The sequence below is a fragment of the Podarcis raffonei genome, chromosome 14 (genome assembly GCF_027172205.1).
Source record: "Podarcis raffonei isolate rPodRaf1 chromosome 14, rPodRaf1.pri, whole genome shotgun sequence".
Taxonomy (NCBI): Eukaryota; Metazoa; Chordata; class Lepidosauria; order Squamata; family Lacertidae; genus Podarcis; species Podarcis raffonei.
In genome coordinates this window covers 48,823,610-48,846,073 of record NC_070615.1, presented here as the reverse complement: position 1 = coordinate 48,846,073, position 22,464 = coordinate 48,823,610, and the positions used below count along the sequence as shown (strand labels likewise).

The 22,464-nt window shown below is 45.8% G+C and overlaps 1 protein-coding gene across 1 annotated transcript in view; it reads left to right on the top strand.

Annotated features, from left to right (window-relative positions):
* INTS1 (integrator complex subunit 1) overlaps positions 1–22,464 on the top strand; it is an 86,694-nt gene that overhangs the window by 3,603 nt on the left and 60,627 nt on the right. Inside the window, exons 5-14 of the mRNA XM_053365527.1 lie at positions 73–232; positions 1,672–1,777; positions 4,953–5,139; positions 5,875–6,020; positions 7,185–7,326; positions 7,432–7,608; positions 15,545–15,653; positions 16,859–16,979; positions 20,771–20,848; positions 21,489–21,646. Of these exons, the coding sequence (XP_053221502.1) occupies positions 73–232; positions 1,672–1,777; positions 4,953–5,139; positions 5,875–6,020; positions 7,185–7,326; positions 7,432–7,608; positions 15,545–15,653; positions 16,859–16,979; positions 20,771–20,848; positions 21,489–21,646 (1,384 nt within the window). The remainder of the gene's footprint in view (positions 1–72; positions 233–1,671; positions 1,778–4,952; positions 5,140–5,874; positions 6,021–7,184; positions 7,327–7,431; positions 7,609–15,544; positions 15,654–16,858; positions 16,980–20,770; positions 20,849–21,488; positions 21,647–22,464) is intronic.

Genomic DNA, 22,464 nt, shown 5'->3' with positions numbered 1-22,464 from the left:
GGGGATACAAAAAGGGGACCAGTTCTTTTTGGTGCAGATGTAGAGAGGAGTTTCTATTCATCTCCTTTACAGGTTTACGTTGAGGATTCTCTGGGAGAGCGTATCTGGGTAGACAGCCCCCACTGCAAGACCTTTGTGGAAAACATCCAGACAGCCTTCAGCACCAAGATGCCCCCCAAAAGCATTTTGCTGCATGGGGAGGTTGGACGCAGTGGAGGAGACCTGAGCGCTGGTAGGGCACTTACTTGGAGAGTTGCTTGGAAGGTGGTTGTTCGTTTTCTGAACATACAGATAACAACGTCAACATGCAAGAGAATCACAGTACATCCATTTTAATCATGTTCACTGTGAAGTCCAGTAGATTAAATTTAAAAGATCTCTATTGTTTGATTGAGAAATTATGGTATGCGTAGACCTGTTGACATGTGAAATCAAACCAAGCTAAACTGCCAGTCATGTTTTTTTTACCTTCCATTGTCTTTTTGTTAACTTTTCAGTTATGTATTGTTTTACTCAGGGGTCAGCAAACTTTTTCAGCTGTGGGCCGGTCCACTGTCCCTCAGACCCTGTGGGGGGCCGGACTAAATTTTGGGAGGGGAAATGAATGAATTCCTATGCCCCACAAATAACCCAGAGATGCATTTTAAATAAAAGGGCACATTCTACTCATGTAAAAACACACTGATTCCCAGACTGTCCATAGGCTGGATTGAGATGGTGATTGGGCCAGATCTGGCCCCCAGCCCTTAGTTTGCCTATCCATGGTTTTACTGGTTTTACGTCCCACCTTTTTCCCCAAGGAGCTCAAGGTGTGGTATGTGTGGCTCTCTCCCTCATTTAATCCCCACAACAACCCTGTTAGCCTAATAGACAATGACTGGCTCATGGTCACCCAGTGAGCTTTATAGCCAAATGGGGATTTGAACCCTGGTTTCTCAGGTCTTAGTCTGATACTTTAACCACTGTGCCACACTGGCTCTCAGATTTGCCAGATGCTCATATACAACTTGGGTAACGTTAATCCTGAACCAGTTTCCCAATGTTTACTTATCAGCTGCTGAGCTGCCACCTTTAAAACTAAAACGAAGTCCTTGTAAGGAACATCAGCCTTTTCATTATCAACAAAGGAACAACAAAGCCAGCTGTGGAATTCACTGAAGCTTGCATCCTACTATTTTACCAGTCTCTTCAAATACCTTTTGCCAAAATCAATTTGTTACAGAACAGTTCCACCACATATGATCAGTACAATCCCGCCAGCATGGTTTGCTTAACATTGTGTTGATGCGGAAGCTTAAATGGAACTTCTCAGAGATTGACCCGGTGTGAAATTTTGACGGTGGTGCTTGGCAGGTCCTGGGATCTGAAGATGAGATCAGCAGAGAGATTGTCACAAAATGAGATGGCGTCATTTCATAGGGCTTATTTCAATAAACCATCGTTTAAGGTTAACCACAGTGTACAGTTCAGACGTAGCACTAAACTGTTGTTAATTGTAACTGGAAATGAAAGCTTCTGCACTCCTCGCAGCTCTTCCAGAGAGGAAGGGTGAGAATGAGTCTGTGACGTTTGCTGCTGCTTGCTCCCACTGTGACAAACCACGGTTTATTGTGACATCTGAACTTGCCGCCTTTCTCTGTGTTGAAATGTGTGTTCTTGGCTTTCCTTCAGGGAACAGCCCACATCCCTCTGTGCCTGAAGAGGAGGACAGCCAGAGCGAACTGCTGATTGCTGAGGACAAGATGAGCCCAGAGCAGGAAGGACAACTGATGCCCAGGTACGCTTACCCATAGATGGCAAATGCCCTCACTTCAAACAGCACTGGAGAACTGCAGAATGATTGAAGGAAATGTGGCATGTGAGATTCAGCTGGACCTTCCTATGTCTTTATTAACCCTGTAGCAAGGGAGGACAGACTCCACACTTACAGGACCTTGTTTGTGCTTTATCAGATCCACCCAGGGGAGCCAGGTGCAAAAGCATGGTGTCCTCCGCTGCCGAGCTTTGCTTTGAGTTCCAGAACTGAGCTGCACTCACACTCCTCCCCACCCCCCAGATCCATTCCTGGTCACCCCCTAGCTTTAATTTGAAGTGTGGGTCTCCGGGATGTGGCTGGGAGTCAACTTGTTGTTGCTGCTATTGTTAATGAAGTGAAGGCATGAGGCGGGAGTTGGTAATGCAGGTGAGCTGTGCACAAGCAAGCTGCCAGCTAGCTCTGCCAAGGCTCTTTTTATTAGCGCAATATGCAAAACCAGTCACATACATTTTGGACTGTGCCCTTTACATCTTCCAATCATGCGATCGTGGGGTGGTCCAAAGCTATTTTGGCACCTGTTTCCACCGCGTCATTTTCCCCTTGAACAATGTATAATGAAGGAGACAAAGGTCACAAGACAGAGCACGGCAGACCACTGAGAAAGCCAAAGGTTAGCGTCGCCATTTTGGCAAGTTCTGTCGAAAGACTTATGTCTGGGAGGAGAAATGGATCTGTTTTCATATTGCGGGCGAGCCTCCTCAGAGGACTAAAGAAGGCGACAGATTTGCGAAGATTAATGATGGAAAGAGTCCTTTTATTTATGAAAGTGATGATATATGAAAACCATCTCGATATGGTGATTGGACAAACGGAAAAATTCACACAGGATTACAACTGGTGTTTACCTGCTTAAGGAGATTATCAGAAGAGATCACAAAGAAAAAAGAAAAATACATGAATAAGATGAGATGTGGGAACAGCAAGATACGACTGGATAGAATTATGAACATTATTTGGACAGATTTGTGGATATTAATGCAGCAGCAAGAAGATGATTGGAATCCCCTTCGGAACTTGAAATATGGGTACCCCCAACAAAAAAATTAAAATTCGGCTTTGTAATTCGGAATTTATGTGATGTGATTTGATTTGATTTGATTTGATTGGTTGGTTAATAATTTATTTATTTTTTTAAAAAAAGAGAAAGCCAAAGGTTAGATAGAGGGCATGATGTCCAGACAGCTGTGGCTTGTCTGTGGGTGGAAGTGTGCTCCATGCCCAGCAAACATTCCTTCAGTTAAACAACAGGGAGTCAAACTCTTTCCAATTTCCTGCAAATCACTCAAAGATCTCCCAGTAGGTCCGTATGTGGCTTCTCTCATCCCTGACTTATAGGCGTTGTGGTTCCTAAAGCTGTAGCCACAGTGATTGCATATGGCAAATGTTGGGATACTGCCAGGGAGACAAAGTCCATCTGAGCCCCCAAGCTCCTGCCGGACGATCCATCGATCAGAATAGATTGCCACATTCTTAGGCTGGTGCACACTCTATCAGCAGAATTCACACAGCAAAAGATGCACAGCAGGAGAGCATATTTACAGTTTATTCAGTGTTGGTCAGAACAAAGGAAGACATGACCGCCTGCTCCGGTCTGCTCAGGCAAGAAGAAAAAAGGAAAGCAACGACACAACATAAACATCCTGTGAGACAGGAAATACGCAGGCTGTGACACAAACATCCTGCTCCCTTTTAAGGTGGAACGGAAATATCCTAACAGCAAAGGCTGGGAAGAAGAAGCGACGGGATCAGTTGAAGGACAGAGAAGATGGTGATGAGACTGTTCTGAGGCACAGTTGGTGCTAGCATGAGAGACAAGCTTTTCTGTGTCTGCTCCCCTATTGGAGAATTCCCTCCCAAGAGAGGTCATCCTGGCTCCCTCCCTGGTACCCTCCAGCTGGCAGATCAAGACCTTCCTCTTCAGACAGACCTTTGGAAACTAAGGTGCAGACAGACGATGCTGATAATGGGGTTGCTCTCAGGACAAACCGCATTTGTAATTGCTGGTTCTCAACGTGCTTTGATGCGTCTCATTTAGTGTTTCCCACTAGTTTGTTTTTTGCATTTTATAATAATGCTTCTTCCAAAAATAATGATGATGATGTTGTCAACCACCCTGAATCCCAGTTCGGCTGTTTGATAGACCTAAAAGCCATGGCCCCAAACCTGTCCTGCTCTGTTAACCTCCTTCTAAAAGCAGCCTGTGCTTCATGCCCAACATTTGTTTCCGAGCACAATTCAAAGTGTTGGTTCTGACCTTTAAAGCCCTAAACAGCCTCAGCCCAGAATACCTGCGGGACCTTCTCCACTCCCATTGTCCAGCCCGGACACTGAGGTCCAGCTCTGAGGGCCTTCTGGTGGTTCCCTCCCTGCAAGAAGTAAGGTTACAGGGAACCAGGCAAAGGGCCTTCTTGGTGGTGGCGCCCACCCTGTGAAATGCCCTCCCATCAGATGTCAAGGAAATAAACAACTACAGTGGTACCTCGGGTTAAGAACTTAATTCGTACTGGAGGTCCGTTCTTAACCTGAAACTGTTCTTAACCTGAGACACCACTTTAGCTAATGGGGCTTCCCGCTGCCACTGCGCAGCCGGAGCACGATTTCTGTTCTCACCCTGAGAGCCAGTGTGGTGTAGTGGTTAAGAGGGGTGGATTCGTAATCTGGTGAACCGGGTTCGCTTCCCCGCTCCTCCACATGCAGCTGCTGGGTGACCTTGGGCTAGTCACACTTCTCTGAAGTCTCTCAGCCCCACTCACCTCACAGAGTGTTTGTTGTGGGGGAGGAAGGGAAAGGAGATTGTTAGCCGCTTTGAGACTCCTTAGATAAAGCGGGATATCAAATCCAAACTCCTCCTCCTCCTCCTCCTGAAGCAAAGTTCTTAACTCAAGGTACTATTTCTGGGTCAGCGGAGTCTGTAACTTGAAGCGTCTGTAACCTGAAGTGTCTGTAACCCGAGGTACCACTGTACCTGACTTTTAGAAGACACCTGAAGGCAGCCCTGTTTAGGGAAGTTTTTAATGTTTGATGTTTTATTGTGTTTTTAATATTCTGTTGGGAGCCACCCAAAGTGAGTGGGGGAACCCAGCCAAGTGGGCGGGGTATAAATAATAAATTCTTATACGGCCTTATCCTGTCCCAGGTACGACGACCTGGCCGAGAGCGTGGAGGAATACGTCCTGGACATGCTGCGGGACCAGCTCAACAGGCGCCAGCCCATGGACAACGTGTCCCGGAATCTCTTGCGCCTCCTGACTGCCACCTGCGGCTACAAGGAGATTCGACAAATGGCAGTGCAGCGGCTGGAGATGTGGCTGCAGAACCCCAAGGTAAGAAGGCTGGGCTTGGTCTGGATTTTTTAAAAAATTGAAACTGAAATTGAAATTGAAATTGAAAAAATTGAAATTGAACTTACTTGAACCTGGAGATGGGGCTGGATTCTAGCCAGGACTGGTATTGTTTTTGTTTATTATTATGGTATGTTGTGTGTGTGTATATTGTAAATCACCCTGTGAAGGGCAGTAAGGAGATTTAATAAATAATCATAATAGTCTGACCTGATATTAGGCAGCTTCCCACCTTCATTTTTTAAAAATCATTTTTACTGTTTTTGCAAATACAAAGTACAAATAAACACAAACTTATAAGAACATATCTATATAAAGAAATTCTCTGAATATCGAGACTTTCCCCCATGCCCTCCATAAAGTCTTATTTTAAGCATCTACAACTGCATATTCATCCATACTCCAATTTTTATATCAAACCGTATTGTCCATAATATTTTTTACACTAGAAGTGAGTCAAACTCCTGCTCTTGTTTTCATCTGCTTACAGCAATCTCCTTCTTATAAATTTTCCCCATTCTTTTATAAAGTTTTTATCCTTTTGGTTTCTGAGTTTTCCAGGCAGCTTTGCCATTTCAGCATGGTTTGCCATTCTTCTCTGGTAGGGACTTTATCTTCTTTCCAACTCAGGGCTAATCTTCCCATCTTCATTTTATTTGTGTGGCTTCTTTCTCCCCTGCCTGCCCTCATTATACCCCTCTTCCCCTTCCTTCCCAGCTCACCAGACCTGCCCAGGACTTGCTCATGTCGGTCTGCATGAACTGCAACACCCACAGCTCCGAGGACGTCGAGGTGGTCTCCAACCTGATCAAAATCCGACTCAAACCCAAAGTGCTCCTCAACCACTACATGCTGTGTGTCAGGTAAGCCCAGGCAAAAGGCCCTCTTTCACTAGGCCTGAGGGCCCAATCCGGCCCGCCGGTTGGGTTAATCCGGCCCCTGCGACAGTTTATTTCAATCCCAAGAAAGCTCAACAACTTAGGGGTAAAATCAACAACTTCAACCCTAAAAAAGGTCAACCACTTTGGATCTGGCCCTCTTTGAAAAAAGTTTGGACACCCCTGCGTTAGGAGACCTGAGTAATAGAAAATAATAATAAAAAAATTATTTTAAACCCCGCCCTCCCTGGCCAGAGCCGGGCTCAGGGAGGCTAACACCAGTAAAATTACAATAAAAACATAGTAGGGGGTTGGGAACCAATTTAAAATACAGGTTAAAAATACAATTTAAAATGCAGCCTCATTTTAATAGTAGCCCATAGATTAAAACCATAAAGGGAGGGAAACATAAGGGTCAGACTGAGTCCAAACCAAAGGCCAGGCAGAACAGCTCTGTCTTGCAGGCCCTGCGGAAAGATGTAATAAAATAAACTAAAAATAAGTAAGCAACAAACTAAAAACAGGGTAAGACATGTCAACACATCTGGGCAGGCTTGCCTAGACCAAAAATGTTTTTATCTAGTGCTGAAAAGAGTTCAATGAATGCTCTTGCCTGATGTCAGTAGGCAGGGAGTTCCAAAGTGTAAGTGCTTTCTTACAAATACAGAACGAGTATTACATGGCACATAATAATGGCTTTACAGGACATCACAAGGACACCAAATTTAAGGACTTTCTTCTGCGTTTCCTTATAGTTGCTAGACAAACCACCCTTTGATCATGGGAAAAAATGGATAACGTAAACTTACCCACATTATATAGAACGATTTGAACTTTAGCAGTAGCATAAAAAAATGCATATAGAATCCAGGTTCTGCAAGGAAAAGGAAAAACCACAATAATTTTACATCACCTGGCAGAACTTTATTACATATGCAGTGGGCAGTTAGGAAATCTGGCAACTTTAATGTATGTAACATGAACTATGAAACTTCTTATTCTTTGAGGAGGTCTTGACGTGCCTTGTATATCACACAGGTGCTTTTGCCAAATTCCCACTCCTCTTTTTTCTACATTTTATATAGTATTGTTTTTCTTTTGCGTAAATAAGCTTTTTTCCCCTTTTAAAAAAAACTTCGTTTCCTGCAGGGAGCTGCTGAACGCCCACCGGGACAACTTGGGCACGGTGGTCAAATCGGTGGTCTTCAATGAGCTTTCAAATGCCAGAAATCCCAACAACATGCAGATTCTCTACACGGTTTTGCAGCACAGCCCGGAGCTCGCTCCGAAGGTGGGTGGCTGGTTAGCCAGGGCTGGGGAAGCAGCCTGTGGGACAGATCCGCCCCCTCTTGGCAACCCCGCTTAACGCAGCATCTCTTCCTTGCTCTCTTCCCAGTTCCTGGCAATGGTCTTCCAAGACCTGCTGACTAACAAAGATGACTACCTGCGGGCCTCGCGGGCCTTGCTGCGGGAGATCATCAAGCAGACGAAGCACGAGATCAACTTCCAGGCTTTCTGCCTCGGTCTCATGCAGGAGCGGAAGGAGCCTCAGTACGCCGAGATGGAGTTCAAGGTAAGAGGCTTGCTCGGTTTCCCCCACCAGCTGCTTCTGCGAAAGGCGCCTTATGTGGTGTGTTCCTTCCGTGTTTTTGTTTTTGTAATTTTTTTGTAATTTTCAATTACTAAAATCCGATAAAAACCACATTTTGTCAATCTCTAATTACAATTCATATGCCAATATATACCAATTATAAAGCCGATTATACATTTTGTGCGACTTCCTGTGTGCTGGATTTCAAGGTGGAATGTGGTTTTTTCCCCATCCTGCTTCCGAAATCTTAATTAATCCAACTACCGTATTTTTCGCGCTATAGGACGCACTTTTCCCCCTCCAAAAATGAAGGGGAAATGTGTGTGCGTCCTATGGGGCAAATGCAGGCTTCAGGAAGCTATCCGCAAGCCTTGGGAGCCCGGCGCGACTTCCCACGGGCTCCCAAGGCTTGCGGATAACAGCCTATAGGCTTTTGCGGGAGCTGGGGGAATTCCCCCACCTCCCAGAAAAGCTAGGAGAAGCCGCGCGCTCTTCAAAGGGTTTGCACGGCGGACTTCCGGTTAGCGCCAGCGCTTAATGGCGGATTTCTCCCGGAGCTCCGGGAGAGATCTGCTTCGTAGGTTCGGGTCCTGCAGCCACGGCGGAGCGAGGACCCTCAAAAAATCACAGGCGCGTAGCCTGTGAACTGGAGACTCGGCGGGCACCTTTGCGCCCCCCCGACGTTGTGAAATAGCCTTTTTAAAGGCTACGGATCAGCGGAGGGTGTATGGAGCGGTGCTGAGAGTTGCTTTCACCCAGCCTGCGAAGCGAAGCCGCGTCGCCATTAGCGGAGAGCGCTGACTTCTTCCGGTGAATTTGGATCAAAAAGAGCAACTTTCTGTGAGTAGGATTGAGCTTTAAAAAATAATTGGACGTCAAAATTTAAGAAATTGGGCACCGAGACGGATAAGCATCAAAAAGGAAGTCTGCTTTCCGTTCTGTAGCAAGACCAAAGCGAAAGGCATTTAAGCTGTAACTTTCTGACAGGAGAGATTTGCGAACTAAGAAATCCACCACCAAGCAAAGAACTCCCTCCCCCGAAGGCAGGAGGGGGGGGGAAGAAGACTTTAAAGTGATTTCCTGCTTGTTTTAAAAGAGATTGAACTATTTACTGCTGCTCCTTTACCTGGGGGTCGGACTGCCGGAGAAAAGGAACCGGCTAAGGACTGTCGTTACAAGAAGGTTAAAAAGTAACTGTAATACTGACTTTGGTTACTCTCAACTTGAAACATCTTATTCTGTTGCACAGTAAGTTATCTGCAGGATACTATTGATTTGGATCTTTTACAAAGAAAAAAGAATAACTGAAAGGGACTAGGAGGGCTTTTGTTTTTTGGAAGGTGTGGGAACAAATTGAAGCTAAAGAACTGAACTTATGCCCTCTAGAGGACTTGTGAATAGTTTCAGCAACAAGTGGAGTTTAAAACCTGAGAATTTTTTTTTTTGACAGCTTAAGAGTGTGGGAATGACTTTGAGTGAAAGACTTTGTTATGGCAGATGGTAAACAGAAAGAGGACTTACAAGAAACAACTTTGAGATCCGGTAGACAATACAAAGTCGATCTTTCTATGCAAAGAAGGGCCTCTGTATCTGGGGCTTCCGGAACTGCAGCTGTCACAAAGGCAAAAGTGAAAATAATGTCTTCAGAAGAAGCATTTGCAAAGGCATTGGGGAAAATAAATGACTCTTTGGAGGAACTAAAGAAGCAAGGTGCTGAAACAAATAAGAAAATTGAAGAAATCTCTGGGAAAATTGATTTAAATACCAAAAGTATAACTGACCTCGGGAACAAAGTGAACTCTAATGCAGAAGCAATTGGGAAATTACTGGAAGATTCTTCCACAACACGAAAGATAGCTGAGGAAGCTAAGGAAATCGCAACTGCTGCTGAGGAAAAATTTCCACCGGTGTACAGGAAATTGGATGAGTATGAGCTGGCACTCTCTATGCAGGATATGCAACGCAAGGAGAAAAATTTAAGGATCAGACTTGTGCCGGAAAAGGAAGGAGACAACTTGGTGGATTATTTGACAAAAGAATTTTCTGACTTTTGGAAGCAGGAGCTGAATAAGGAAGAATTTAAGATAGAGAGTGCATTTAGACTGGGAATAAGGCAGAGGAAGAACAGACCCAGAGATTGCTTGATAACTTTAAGATCAAAGGAGGAGAGAGACAAAATACTGAACCTGCACTATCAAACAACCCTTCGAATTGAAGATTTTCACATTGAGATTTTTAAAGACATTCCTAAAAGTATTTTGGATGCAAGAGGACCTTACAAGGACTTGGTGACACTGCTGAAAAGGAACTACATACTATTCAGGTGGGAGTTTCCCCAAGGCTTGTCTTTTAAATACAAGGGGAAGAAAAGAAGAATAAAGACAGTGAGTGATAAAGACAAGTTCTTGGGAGAACACGAAGAAGACCTACAGAAAGAGACGTTTCCAGGACAAGGACACCCTTCAAGTAAGGGACCACTAGATACGGACACGGAACCACCGACAAAAGACGAACAACAACTGGGAGCTGTAGGAGGAAGTAAATAACCCCATCATGACCTTGCAACTTCTAACCTGGAATTGTAACGGTTTGAATAATCCCAGAAAAAGAAAAAATATATTTCATGCTTTAAAGAAAGACCAATTGGACTTGATTTGTTTACAAGAGACTCATGTGACAAGAGCACATAGAAAATTATTAATAAATAAGAGATTGGGACAAGAATTTATATCTTCAGACAGAGTAAAAAAGAGAGGAGTGGTGATCTATGCAAAGGAAAATTTGCAACTGAAACAAATTTTTAAAGATGACCAAGGAAGATATTTGGCAATTGAAATTCAATTTCAAGGAGAAAAACTTTTGATAGTGGGAATCTATGCACCAAATGAAGGGAAAGCAGAATTTTTTAGGAAGTTGCATGAGACTTTGATGGAATATATGGATTACAATTTAATTATGATGGGGGACATGAATGGAGTAGTTTCAACAAATATGGACAAAGCACAAAGACAGGTAGTTACAAAAGATGGAAGACTACCAAAAACTTTTTTTGAAATGACTGACAATATGGACTTGATTGACATTTGGAGAACAAAACACCCATTAGAAAGAGAGGGAACCTTCTTTTCTGAAGCCAAAATGACATGGACACGGATTGACCAAATTTGGGTGACTAGCAGTATGGCGTCGAACATAAAGAAAGTGGAAATCTGCCCAAAAACCTTCTCCGACCATAACGCAGTAAAGATGGTGATGAAGCAAACAACAACTGGCTCCTTCAGATGGAGAATGAATGACACCTTATTTAGAGACGAGGAGATTTGCAAGAAGGCCCAAAAAACTTTGAAAGATTATTTTGAAATCAACCTAAGGACTAAAGTAGAAAAAAGAATAGTATGGGACGCAAGTAAAGCCGTGATGAGAGGGTTTTTGATACAACAAAATTCATTAAAGAAAAGAAAGCAAAATGAGAGGAAAGAGAAAATCTTGGAAAAGATAAAAGAAGGGGAAAGGAAACTAAGATTGAAGCCAAAATCGCAAGAGATTTTAAGAGAAATTAAATTGTATCAAACACAATATATGGAACTGATGAATCAAGAAATAGAATGGAAAATTAAACAAATGAGACAAAAGACTTTTGAATCTGCAGATAAATGTGGCAAGTTATTGGCTTGGCAAATAAAGAAGAGACAAAAACTCAACACGGTAACAAACTTAGAAGTGGAAGGAAAGAACATATGTAACCCAGTGGAAATTAGGAACTGTTTCCAGAGCTACTTTAGACAACTGTATACACAAGGGCCGCAGAAAGAAATGGACACACAACAATTCCTCGAGAAAAATGGGCTGAAAAAGATTTCGCAGGAAAGTAAGATAATTTTGAACCAGGAGATATCAGCACAGGAAATAGAAGATGCCATTCAAAGCATGACGTTGGGCAAATCACCTGGACCTGATGGACTGACTTCCAAATACTACAAAGTTTTGAAGGAAGGGTTGATACAACCTTTGAAGGAAGTCTGCAACGAGATCATGGAGGGGAGGAAGGCACCCGATACGTGGAGGGAGGCCTACATTACACTTATACCAAAGACAGAGACTGAAAAGACCCAACTTAAGAACTACCGACCCATCTCGCTACTAAATGTGGATTACAAAATCTTTGCTGATATTTTAGCAAAGAGACTGAAAAGAGTTTTGATGGAGGAGATTCATGGGGACCAAGCGGGCTTTCTCCCGAAAAGGCATTTGTCGGACAACGTAAGGAATATAATTGACATTTTGGAGAAGCTGGAAGTGAACATAAATACCAAGGCGGTTTTGATATTTGTGGACGCTGAGAAAGCCTTTGACAATATATCTTGGAGTTTCATGTTGAAGAACCTCCGGGGGATGGGGGTAGGCCAAGGGTTTGAAAACGGTATAGGTGCAATATACTCTGAACAGAAAGCAAAATTAATTGTAAATAATGTGGTTACAGAAGGGTTCAAGATTGAAAAAGGGACACGTCAGGGGTGTCCTATCTCCCCACTACTTTTTATATCGGTCCTGGAGGTTTTGCTTAATATGATCAGGAGGGACCAGCTGGTTAAAGGGATTCAGGTCGGAGCTAAACAATACAAATTGAGAGCATTTGCAGATGACCTAGTACTTACATTACAAGAGCCAGAAGCTAGTACGAAAAGAGTTTTGGAAATAATTCAAGAGTTTGGTCAAATGGCAGGATTTAAATTGAATAAGTTAAAGACTAAGGTATTGGAGAAAAATTTAACACAGGTTGAAAAAGAAAGGTTTCAGAATGAGACGGGGTTGACTGTGGTTAAAAAAGTGAAATACCTGGGTATAAATATGACAGCTAAGAATGTGAACCTATTTAAAGACAATTATGAAAAAACTTGGACAGAAGTGAAAAAAGATTTGGAGATTTGGTCAAACTTGAAGCTTTCCTTGTTAGGTCGAATTGCAGTTATAAAAATGAATGTATTGCCAAGAATGTTGTTCTTGTTCCAAGCATTACAAATAATGGATAAAATGGACTGTTTCAAGAAGTGGCAGAAAGATATATCTAAATTTGTCTGGCAGGGCAAGAAGCCCAGAATTAAATTTAAGATATTAACGGATTCAAAGGAAAGAGGGGGGTTTGCCCTGCCAGACTTTAAACTGTACTATGAAGCGGCAGCTTTCTGCTGGTTAAAAGATTGGCTGCTTCTTGAAAACACAGACATTTTGGATTTGGAAGGTTTTAACAATATTTTTGGGTGGCATGCATATTTGTGGTATGACAAGGTTAAAGCACATAAAAGTTTTAAAAACCATATTGTCAGAAAAGCACTATTAAACGTTTGGGTCAGATATAAAGATTTGCTGGAAAACAAAACCCCAAGGTGGCTGTCGCCAATGGAAGCTAAGGCAGTTAAAAAGTTAAATATGGAGTCGAAGTGGCCAAGATATTGGGAAATTCTGGAAAAGGAAGGGGACAAACTGAGATTGCAGAGTTTTGAGAAATTAAAAGAGAAGGTGAGAGATTGGTTGCACTATCACCAAATAAATGAAGTGTTTAAATTGGACAGTAAAATTGGCTTCCAGGTGGAAAAATCAAAATTGGAGACTGAATTGTTAGAATCCAGTACTAAGAATCTGTCAAAAATGTACAATTTGCTGCTGAAATGGAATACACAAGATGAAACGGTTAAATCAACTATGATTAAATGGGCTCAGGACATTGGTCATAATATTTTGTTTGCTGACTGGGAGAAGTTGTGGACCACCGGGATGAAATTCACGGCATGTAATGCCTTAAGAGAAAATATTATGAAAATGATTTATAGGTGGTACATAACCCCAGTCAAGCTTGCAAAGATTTACCATTTGCCTGATAATAAATGTTGGAAATGTAAAGAAAAGGAAGGTACATTTTTTCACCTTTGGTGGACGTGCCCGAAGATTAAGGCATTCTGGGAAATGATCTATAATGAACTTAAAAAGGTATTTAAATATACCTTCACTAAGAAACCAGAGGCCTTTCTCTTGGGCATTGTCGGCCAAGGGGTGTTAAAGACGGATATAACTTTCTTTATGTATGCTACAACAGCAGCTAGAATACTCATTGCAAAGTACTGGAAGACACAGGATCTACCCACACTGGAAGAATGGCAGATGAAGGTGATGGACTACATGGGCTTGGCAGAAATGACGAGCAGAATCCGAAACCAGGGAAGAGAAGCAGCGGAAGAAGAATGGAAAAAGTTTAAGGACTATCTAAAGAAATACTACAAAATTAATGAAAGTTAGAATGATGTTGGACTGGAAAGTAAATGGTTACTATTAGCAATGGTTAAGACAAGGAGAATAAGGAAGATTAGCTTAAATTTAAAGTAAAATAAGGGAAGATTTGCTGAGTAATTGATTAGAATTTGGAATACAGAAAAGGGAGGCATGAGGAAGTCGAGGAAGAAAGGTTTAAGAAATTAGGATATGAAATGATACTTGTTTTTTTTTTGTTTTGTTTCTGTTATTGTTTGTTTATGTATGTGTTGTTGTTATGTTTTGTTTGTGTGGCTATAAAAACTGTTTAATAAAAATATTTAAAAAAACAAAAAACAAAGGGTTTGCACGGCTTCTGCCAGTTTTGCGGGAGGTGGGGGAATTCTGGCTTGGGAACAGCCTTGCTAGCCTCTGGAGGACAGCGGGGTGAAGGCACCCCTGCCCTGCAGAGGCTTTGCGCACAGCCGTCCCCAAGCTAGAAGAGCTAGACAGATCCCTCCGTCTCGCTGTTCTGGCTTGGGAACAGCCTTCCTTTGCGCGCAGCCATCCCCAAGTTAGAAGAGCCAATAGAAGCCGCGCAGCCCCTTTAAAGAGCGCGTGGCTTCTGCGGGAGGTGGGGAATACTCCCAGAGTTTGTCGGGGCTGGTGGGGGAAGGCTTGTGGATAGCAGCCTGTTCTGGGGGCTGGGGTCGGGGGAAGCTCGGGCTTTTTTTCTTTATTTCCCCCCCTCGAAAACTAGGTGCGTCCTATGGGCCGGTGCACCCTATAGGGCGAAAAATACGGTACATTCAGTCTTGTTCTTAATCCCTTATCCACAGCTACAGAGCTTTTGACTTCCATTCGTATTATCAGCTTTAATGAATCTTATTTCTGTAAAAGAAGTTCTACGTCCTATAAATTTCCTGTGATGTTCACCGTATTTTTTGTTCTATTAGACGCACCAGACCACAAGACGCACCTCCCGCAAAAGCCAGGGATAACCGTGCGAAGCCTCCGCAGGGCAGCGGGATGAAGGCTCCCAGCTGCCCTGTGGAGGCTTCGTGCCGCTAAGTCAGAAGCTAGAACAGCTAGGGGGAGCGCTGCGCAGTGCTCCCTCTAACTGTTCTGGCTTCTGGGGTAGCCTGTGAAGTCTCTGCAGGGCAGCGGGATGAAACCAATGGGAAGCTGCGCATGCCTCCTCCGCGCTGGAAGGAGCTCCGGAAATAGCATTTGTGCATGCGTGCGCGCACACACACTCTGGCCCACCACGGCATCTGCGGGACCGTGAACCGGCAGCCCAAGCCACAAAAACTTTGCCGACCCCTGATGTACACTGTTCCGTTCTGTTGTTGTATTTTTCTATCCCCCTCTCTCCGGGTAAGAAGAGAGAGAGGAACCATGTTTTCCTTTGTCCTGATTTGTGTATAATAGAAGTAGCTTAGTACTCACACCTCGAGTCCAGCTCTGCTGCTGTTGACTCTGCTAAGGCAATGTGTGCTCACGTCCCAAGACATGTCATGGAAGCACGTCGGGGAAGAAGACTGATGGATCTCCCAAGCGCCACGCAGAAGGGAGAGATGGGCTGGCACATGTGTTGTTTGCCTGGGGGGGCCTGTCCTGCCTCCCGGCGACCCCCCACCCCATAATCACCATCCTCCCTTCTTACCCCTGGCAGGACCGCTTTGTCATCCACATCACAGACCTGCTGGCCGTCTCCATGATGCTCAGCATCACTGCCCAGGTGAAGGAAGCTGGTCTTGCGTGGGACAAAGGAGAGAAGAAGAGTAAGTGGGTTGCACCAGCTGGCTTAGTCTCTAACAACAGGGCGAGGAAGAGGGAGCTGGGCAGACATGTAGGGTCTGTGGGCCTGCTCTGGAGACGCTGCTCAGAACTGATGTGAAAATAAAGCACGTAAATAAATAAAATTATTAATTCCATCACATGTCTGTCATAATAAATCTGAGCTTTGTTGCCGTGCGTGGTCAGTCTCACAGCCTGTTTTGAGAGCGTTGCCCTCTTTTTATCAATTAAAGGTGAAGTATTTGCATGCCCAAACTACACAGACAGCAGCAGTGGTTTCGTTTGCAAGAGTTGGGAGCCGTATTTTCCAACGCCAGTCCTGCAGCAAAGGATCCCTTTCGTTTCCCGGGGATCATGTGATCCTTACGATCTCTCTTTCTTAATCCGCATCTGAACATTGTTAACAGGATAACTCTTGCAGGCAAAAAATTGAACTCCAGTTAATTTTTGAAATGTTCTTTGGGGGGGGTGTTATTGGCTTGTTGTTTTTATTTTGATTATATATATTGTGGTTTTACATTTTGATTTTGTTCTGTGAACCACCCTGAGACCTCTGGGTATAGGGTGGTACATAAATTCCAATTAATAAATATAAATAAAATGAATTTTCTTATTGCCGCTACCCACCCTTCAGATCTGTCTGACTAGACTTAAGAACAGGGCTTTTGTATTGGGAGTCACAATTTCCCCCATGGTAACCTGTTTGGAGCCGCATCTTGGTTGGGGGGCAGGACTGAAACCAGTGGTGGGCAAGGCCACACCGAAAAGGGTGGGGTCACCCTTTCTCTCTTCCTACTACCCTGTTTCCTTTTTATCTCTCTCTTTCTTGCCCCTTCTCCCCCCTCTAGCCATCCCTCCAAACCCTTGCATCTCCCTCTTGCTTTCCTGCTTCCATCCCAGCCCAGGGAAGGACTTGACCTCCCTTGCCAAGAGGTCTGATCACTTCTGGAAGGCTTTTGAAATCAGGCCAAGAGGTGCATGAAATGAGGCCCCTTTGGCTACAGATTGCCCACCCTGGCCTAGAACCTTGACCCACCTGTTTTAAGTAAGATGGGGAAGATGCTGACTTTTGCCTTTCGCCTTTGCCCCTTCCCCGCCATGGCTGTGTGCAAGAGGGCTTCCTGGCTCTGCTATCCTGGGACCAGATGATGTTACTTCTGACCTCCTCTGCCTCTGTCCTTCTCCCCAGACTTGGAGGTCCTTCGTGCCTTCCAGAACCAGATCGCAGCCATCCAGAGGGACGCGGTTTGGTGGCTGCACACGGTGGTTCCCTCCATCACCAAACTGGCTCCCAAAGAATACGTTCACTGGTAAGAAGCTGAGCTGGAGATGATGGTGTTGATGGTGCACCCGGCCTCTTGGGGAAATGTCCTGGGTTCCCTCTGAGCACCCTCATTCAGACCAGGATTTGGTCTAGGAGCCAGGAGGCCCTTGATGGTGGTGAATCAGAATTGCGTGGCGAGTCCCCGCCCCCAGTGGAAATAAAGACACATGACACAATTATTAAGGTTAATGGGCTAAATAAGGCCACAACTTTATTGGTTACAGGTGAGGAGCGGTATTGGCTTAGGCATTGGTCCTAACTGACTATATCCGGCTTTAGCCTGTTTGTTTGAAGTTTGGGAAGGGTTAACCACCAGTAGGGGGAGTCCTGCTGACGCACATCAACTAGGAACTCCCCCAGGGTGACCGATTGGGGGTGTGCCTTAGGCCCTCACCTCCCCAGGCTTCAAACAGGGCGACACACCCCAGAATCCTTTATTGGACTACCCTTCAATATGCGGGGCAGGTGATGGCGCTACCTCCCCTGTTCCATCTACAGAACTATACCAATGCCTAACTGCCAATACCCAGAAAGTTGTGACGATTTGCTATGAGGTAGGCGAAAACCAAGTGGCTGGTGCCAATTTGCCAAGTGGGAAAATTCCTACCAGGCCCCTCAACGGCAACCAACCAAGGTCCATAGCAAGGTCAAGGAATGAAAACCTTATAGGGCGGGAGGGTGGGAAAAGCAGGAACAGCTGTCAGGCGGCAAAGAGGGAGATCCCAGCCATGTCCTGCTTTAAATAGGGCAGGCCACGCCCCCAGAGCAATCCGATTGGCTGGCCAGGAGGTGGCGTGGCCGGGAATCCCCCCAATCGCACGGGGGGGGCGTGACATCCGCAACTCCACCTTCTCCAAAGGGCAGAAGTGGCTTAAGAGGAAATAGGGGGTGGACGGACATGCATGGATCTTCTGACAAGATAGGAGCTTGCTCCTTCCCTGCCCCAGAGATCTTGTGGGAAGATTCAGGACAGATAAAGATTCATCACATACAGTGGTGCCCCGCAAGACGAACGCCTCGCAAGACGGAAAACCCGCTAGACGAAAGGGTTTTCCGTTTTGGAGGCGCTTCGCAAAACGAATTTCCCTATGGGCTTCCTTCGCAAGACGAAAGCCCATAGGGAAATCTCCGGGACAGCGGGGAAGCGCAGTGCGTCTTCCCCACTGTCCTCGGACCTCCTCCGAAGGCTGGCGGTGGGGCGGAGAGACCTCCTCCGGCCGCCAGCCTTCGGAAGGCTCCTCCGAAGGCTGCCGGTGGGGCGGAGAGACCTTCTCCCCGCGCCAGCCTTTGGATGGCTGTCCTGAAGACTTGCGGTGGGAGGAGGGTTTTCCTTCCCACCGCCAACATTCAGAATGCTGTTCTGAATGTTGGCGGTGGGGAGGAAAAACCCTCCTCCCACCGCAAGCCCCGGGAACAGGAGAAGCGCTGTGCGCCTTCCCCTCTGTTCCCGCACCTGTCCTGAAGGCTTGCGGTGGGGAGAAAAGCCCTTCTCCGCACCGCCAGCCTGGCAAGCGGTCTCCATAGGAACGCATTAATTGATTTTCAATGCATTCCTATGGGAAACCGTGCTTCGCAAGACGAAAAACTCGCAAGAAGAAAAAACTTGCGGAACGAATTAATTTCATCTTGCGAGGCACCACTGTATTAAGCTATGGAAGGAGCTCCATGCAGGAAGCAGTGACAGGCGCCAACTTGGATGACTTTAAAAGAGGATTAGGCAATTTCACGGAGGAAAAAGCTACTCATGGCAGCAATGCTTATGAATACCGGTTTCTGGAAACCATAGGAGGGGAGAGTTGCTCTTGTGCTTGAGTCCTGCGTATGGGTTTTCCCCAGTCATCTGGTTGGCCAGTGTAAGAACAGCATGCTGGATTGGGTGGGCCATTGGCGTGACCCAGCAGGCTCCTTTTAGGCTCTTATGACAAGGGGGGCCCAGATGCATGACCTGTGTGGCAGCTGGAGGATACAGAGAGGATGGTGTTGGCTCCCAGGGAGAGGCGGTACAACTCCCAGCCCCACTTACAGGCCATGAATCCCCACAAGGACAGGGAAGCTGCTGAACATTGATTGATGGATTACCGTATTTTTCGCCTTATAGGACGCACCGTCCCATAAGGCGCACCTAGGTTTTTTTGGGGGGGGATAAAGGTGAAAAAATTATTTCCCCCCCAGGCTCGGGGCTGGGGCGGGGGAAGCTCCCAGCCCCCAAACAGGCAGCTCTCTGCAAGCCGTGGGAGCCCAGCGCCGGCTCCCGCTGCTTGCGGAGAGGTCCGCGAAGCCTGGACGCGCTGAGCTGAGCGCGTGCAGGCTTCAGCATTCAGGCGACTCTCCGCAAGCAGAGGAAGCCCAGCGCTGGGCTCCCACTGCTTTCGGAGAGGTCCGCGAAGCCTGGAGAGCGAGAGGGGTCGGTGCGCACCGACCCCCCTCGCTCTCCAGGCTTCAGCGAAAGCCTGCATTCGCCCCATAGGACGCACACACATTTCCCCTTCATTTTTGGAGGGGAAAAAGTGCGTCCTATAGGGCGAAAAATACGGTATATTTCTATGCTGATTTTCATTCAAACATTTTGATGTATTTTTAATCTTTGTTGGAAGCCACCCAGAGTGGCTAGAGAAACCCAGCCAGATGGGCCGGGTACAAATAAAAAATTATAATTATATTATTATTATTATAAACGATGAAATCCCTGCTTCAAGCAGTAAATAACAATGACATAACAGCATTACAAATACAGCATAACTCTCATGGAATAATTAGCAAGTAGCCAGTAAAACAATTACAAATCATCACTGAAACAATTTTAATTATAAGGCACTATTAACAAAACAACTACTGTACTACAAAATGAACTAAGTATCACAATTATAGCCATGTTTTAGGACTACAGCATTCGTAATCTAGAAAGCAATATTAACGCTGGCAAAACAGCAGCCAAAATTCAACTAAGCACTGTTCAAGTCATATGCACATTCCCCACATCCCCATGACTGATAATCTTTCAATCTGTTCAGCTCATTAAAATGCCCAGGCACATACCGTACTTTTCCGTGTATAAGACGCCCCCATGTATAAGATGCCCCCTATTTTGGGGGACTCAAATATAATAAAATGGGGGGAAATGTCACAGAGTTCTTGAGTTGAGCTATTTTTTTGCGGAGAATTGACCTGAATTGTTGAGCTTTTTTTGTCCCATCGCTGATAGAAGCTGCCAATCAGTCGCCCAACTGCCAGATCGTCAGCCAATCAACGCCACCCATTGATGCAGCAGCCAATAACACGCACAATAGCCGCTCACAGCCTCAGCAGCAACCAATCATACGTCCGCCCTATGCACTACCCATGTATAAGACGACCCCCACTTTTTAGCATGATTTTTCAAGAAAAAAACATAGTCTTATACACAGAAAAGTATGGTTAACTCCTTTCTGAAGGTTCCTCGGGCTGGAGGTGGTGTAGCACCAGGGAAACCAACCCCCACATGATGACAAAGTCTCTCACCCCTACAGTTCTTCCTCTGGAAACAGCTCCCTTATGAAGACTCCTGGGGCTGGACGGTGGGGCAAGGCAGGTGGAAAAAGTCATTGCCTGGTGGACAGCACCATACCTGTCACCCCTCCACTTGAAAGCTTGGTGGGCAGGCAGGGAATCCCTTTGGAGCAACTTTGCTGCTCCCGTGCAGTCTTGGAACATTTCCTCCTGTTCTTGGGCTCCTGAACCTTGACCCTTTTCTTCCTGGATCAACTGATTCTGACACATCGCTTTTCCCTATTTTCTAAGCCTCCACAAAGTGCTGTTCACAGAGCAGCCAGAGACCTACTACAAATGGGACAACTGGCCTCCCGAGAGCGACCGCAAGTAAGTCGGGGGCTTGGCTTGGCTTTATTTCTTTATTTAAAAAACCCACAAAAGCCCAGGGGAAAAGGTTGTCACTGTTATGCAGAAAGATTATTGGCTAGTGTCAGGGAACTGCCATCGGCCAGAGGCGAGAGATAGAAGGGCAGTTGTGTTACAGGGAGCCTCCAAAAATCTTGCAAAGCAGTTCCTCTTCCGGGGAAGAGGAAAGCCCCACCTCCAGTGGAGAGGAGGTGCAAGGACCAGAGGATGCTAGTAAGAGCCTTAACACTGCACTTGAGCCAGCCGGAGAGGAGGGAGGCACACCTTTGCCATCACCCATCATGTGCAGTAGTCTGGGGTGCAGGGAGGGGCAGAAAAGGCTGGGGGTGATGAAACTTTTATGTTGGGGGAGGTACAAAAACAGACCACTCTGCTAGCGATGGAGCCAGACATGAACTTATGACACTCTTCACTGTAAATAGTTTGCACCAAAATAAAGCCTGTAAAAGACAGGTCGGAGTCCTGCCTGGTTACTCTCGAGCAACAGCACTTGACAGCTAGGTTTGCTGATCAGTTTGACTTTGCACCCCATGTGGACTGACTCTTTGGAAGCCAGTAACTCTTTCTCTCTCTTTCTCTCTCCCTCCTTCCCTCCCACCAGCTTCTACCTCCGCCTCTGCTCTGAAGTGCCGATCCTCGAAGACACACTCATGCGCATCCTCGTGATCGGCCTGTCGCGGGATCTCCCCCTCGGCCCCGCCGACGCCATGGAGCTTGCAGACCATCTGGTGAAACGGGCAGCAGCTGTGCAGGCAGACGGTAGGATTCTGGAAGTGAAGCCTCGGTTTCGCACACCCACCGGTTTTATTTTGCTTATGCTTCTCCAGGTGCTGGAATCATAGAATTGTAGAGTTGGAAGGGACCCGGAGGGTCATTTACGATACGATAATCTTTATTGTCATTGTCAACGAAATTGAAAAATCTACATAAGACATTCAAAACCCAACAAGCCTGCTATCCCAACCTGGTTAGCCCCCTAAAAACTCTGATACCCCATTTTAAAATACAATATACTTCCATACAGACTCCTTAAAATGTAAAGGGACCCTGACCATTAGGTCCAGTCGTGACCGTCTCTGGGGTTGCGGTGCTCATCTCGCTTTATTGGCTGAGGGAGCCGGCGTACAGCTTCCGGGTCATGTGGCCAGCATGACTAAGCCGCTTCTGGCGAACCAGAGCAGCGCACGGAAACGCCGTTTACCTTCCCGCCGGAGCGGTGCCTGTTTATCTACTTGCACTTTGACGTGCTTTCGAACTGCTAGGTTGGCAGGAGCAGGGACTGAGCAACGGGAGCTCACCCCGTCGCGGGGATTCGAACCGCCGACCTTCTGATCGGCAAGTCCTAGGCTCTGTGATTAAACCCACAGCGCCACCCGCGTCCCTCTACAGACTCCTTACAATGCGTTTAAAACCAAAATCGCATTTGGATAGAAACTGTTTCTCAGACGGCTCATCCTAGTCTTTATAACCCTGTACCTTCTTCCAGAAGGCAGAAGCTGAAAGAGATCATTTCTGGGGTGCGCACTATCCTGCGCTATCTCTGCAGCTTTCTTATGGCACCTGGAAGCATAGATTTG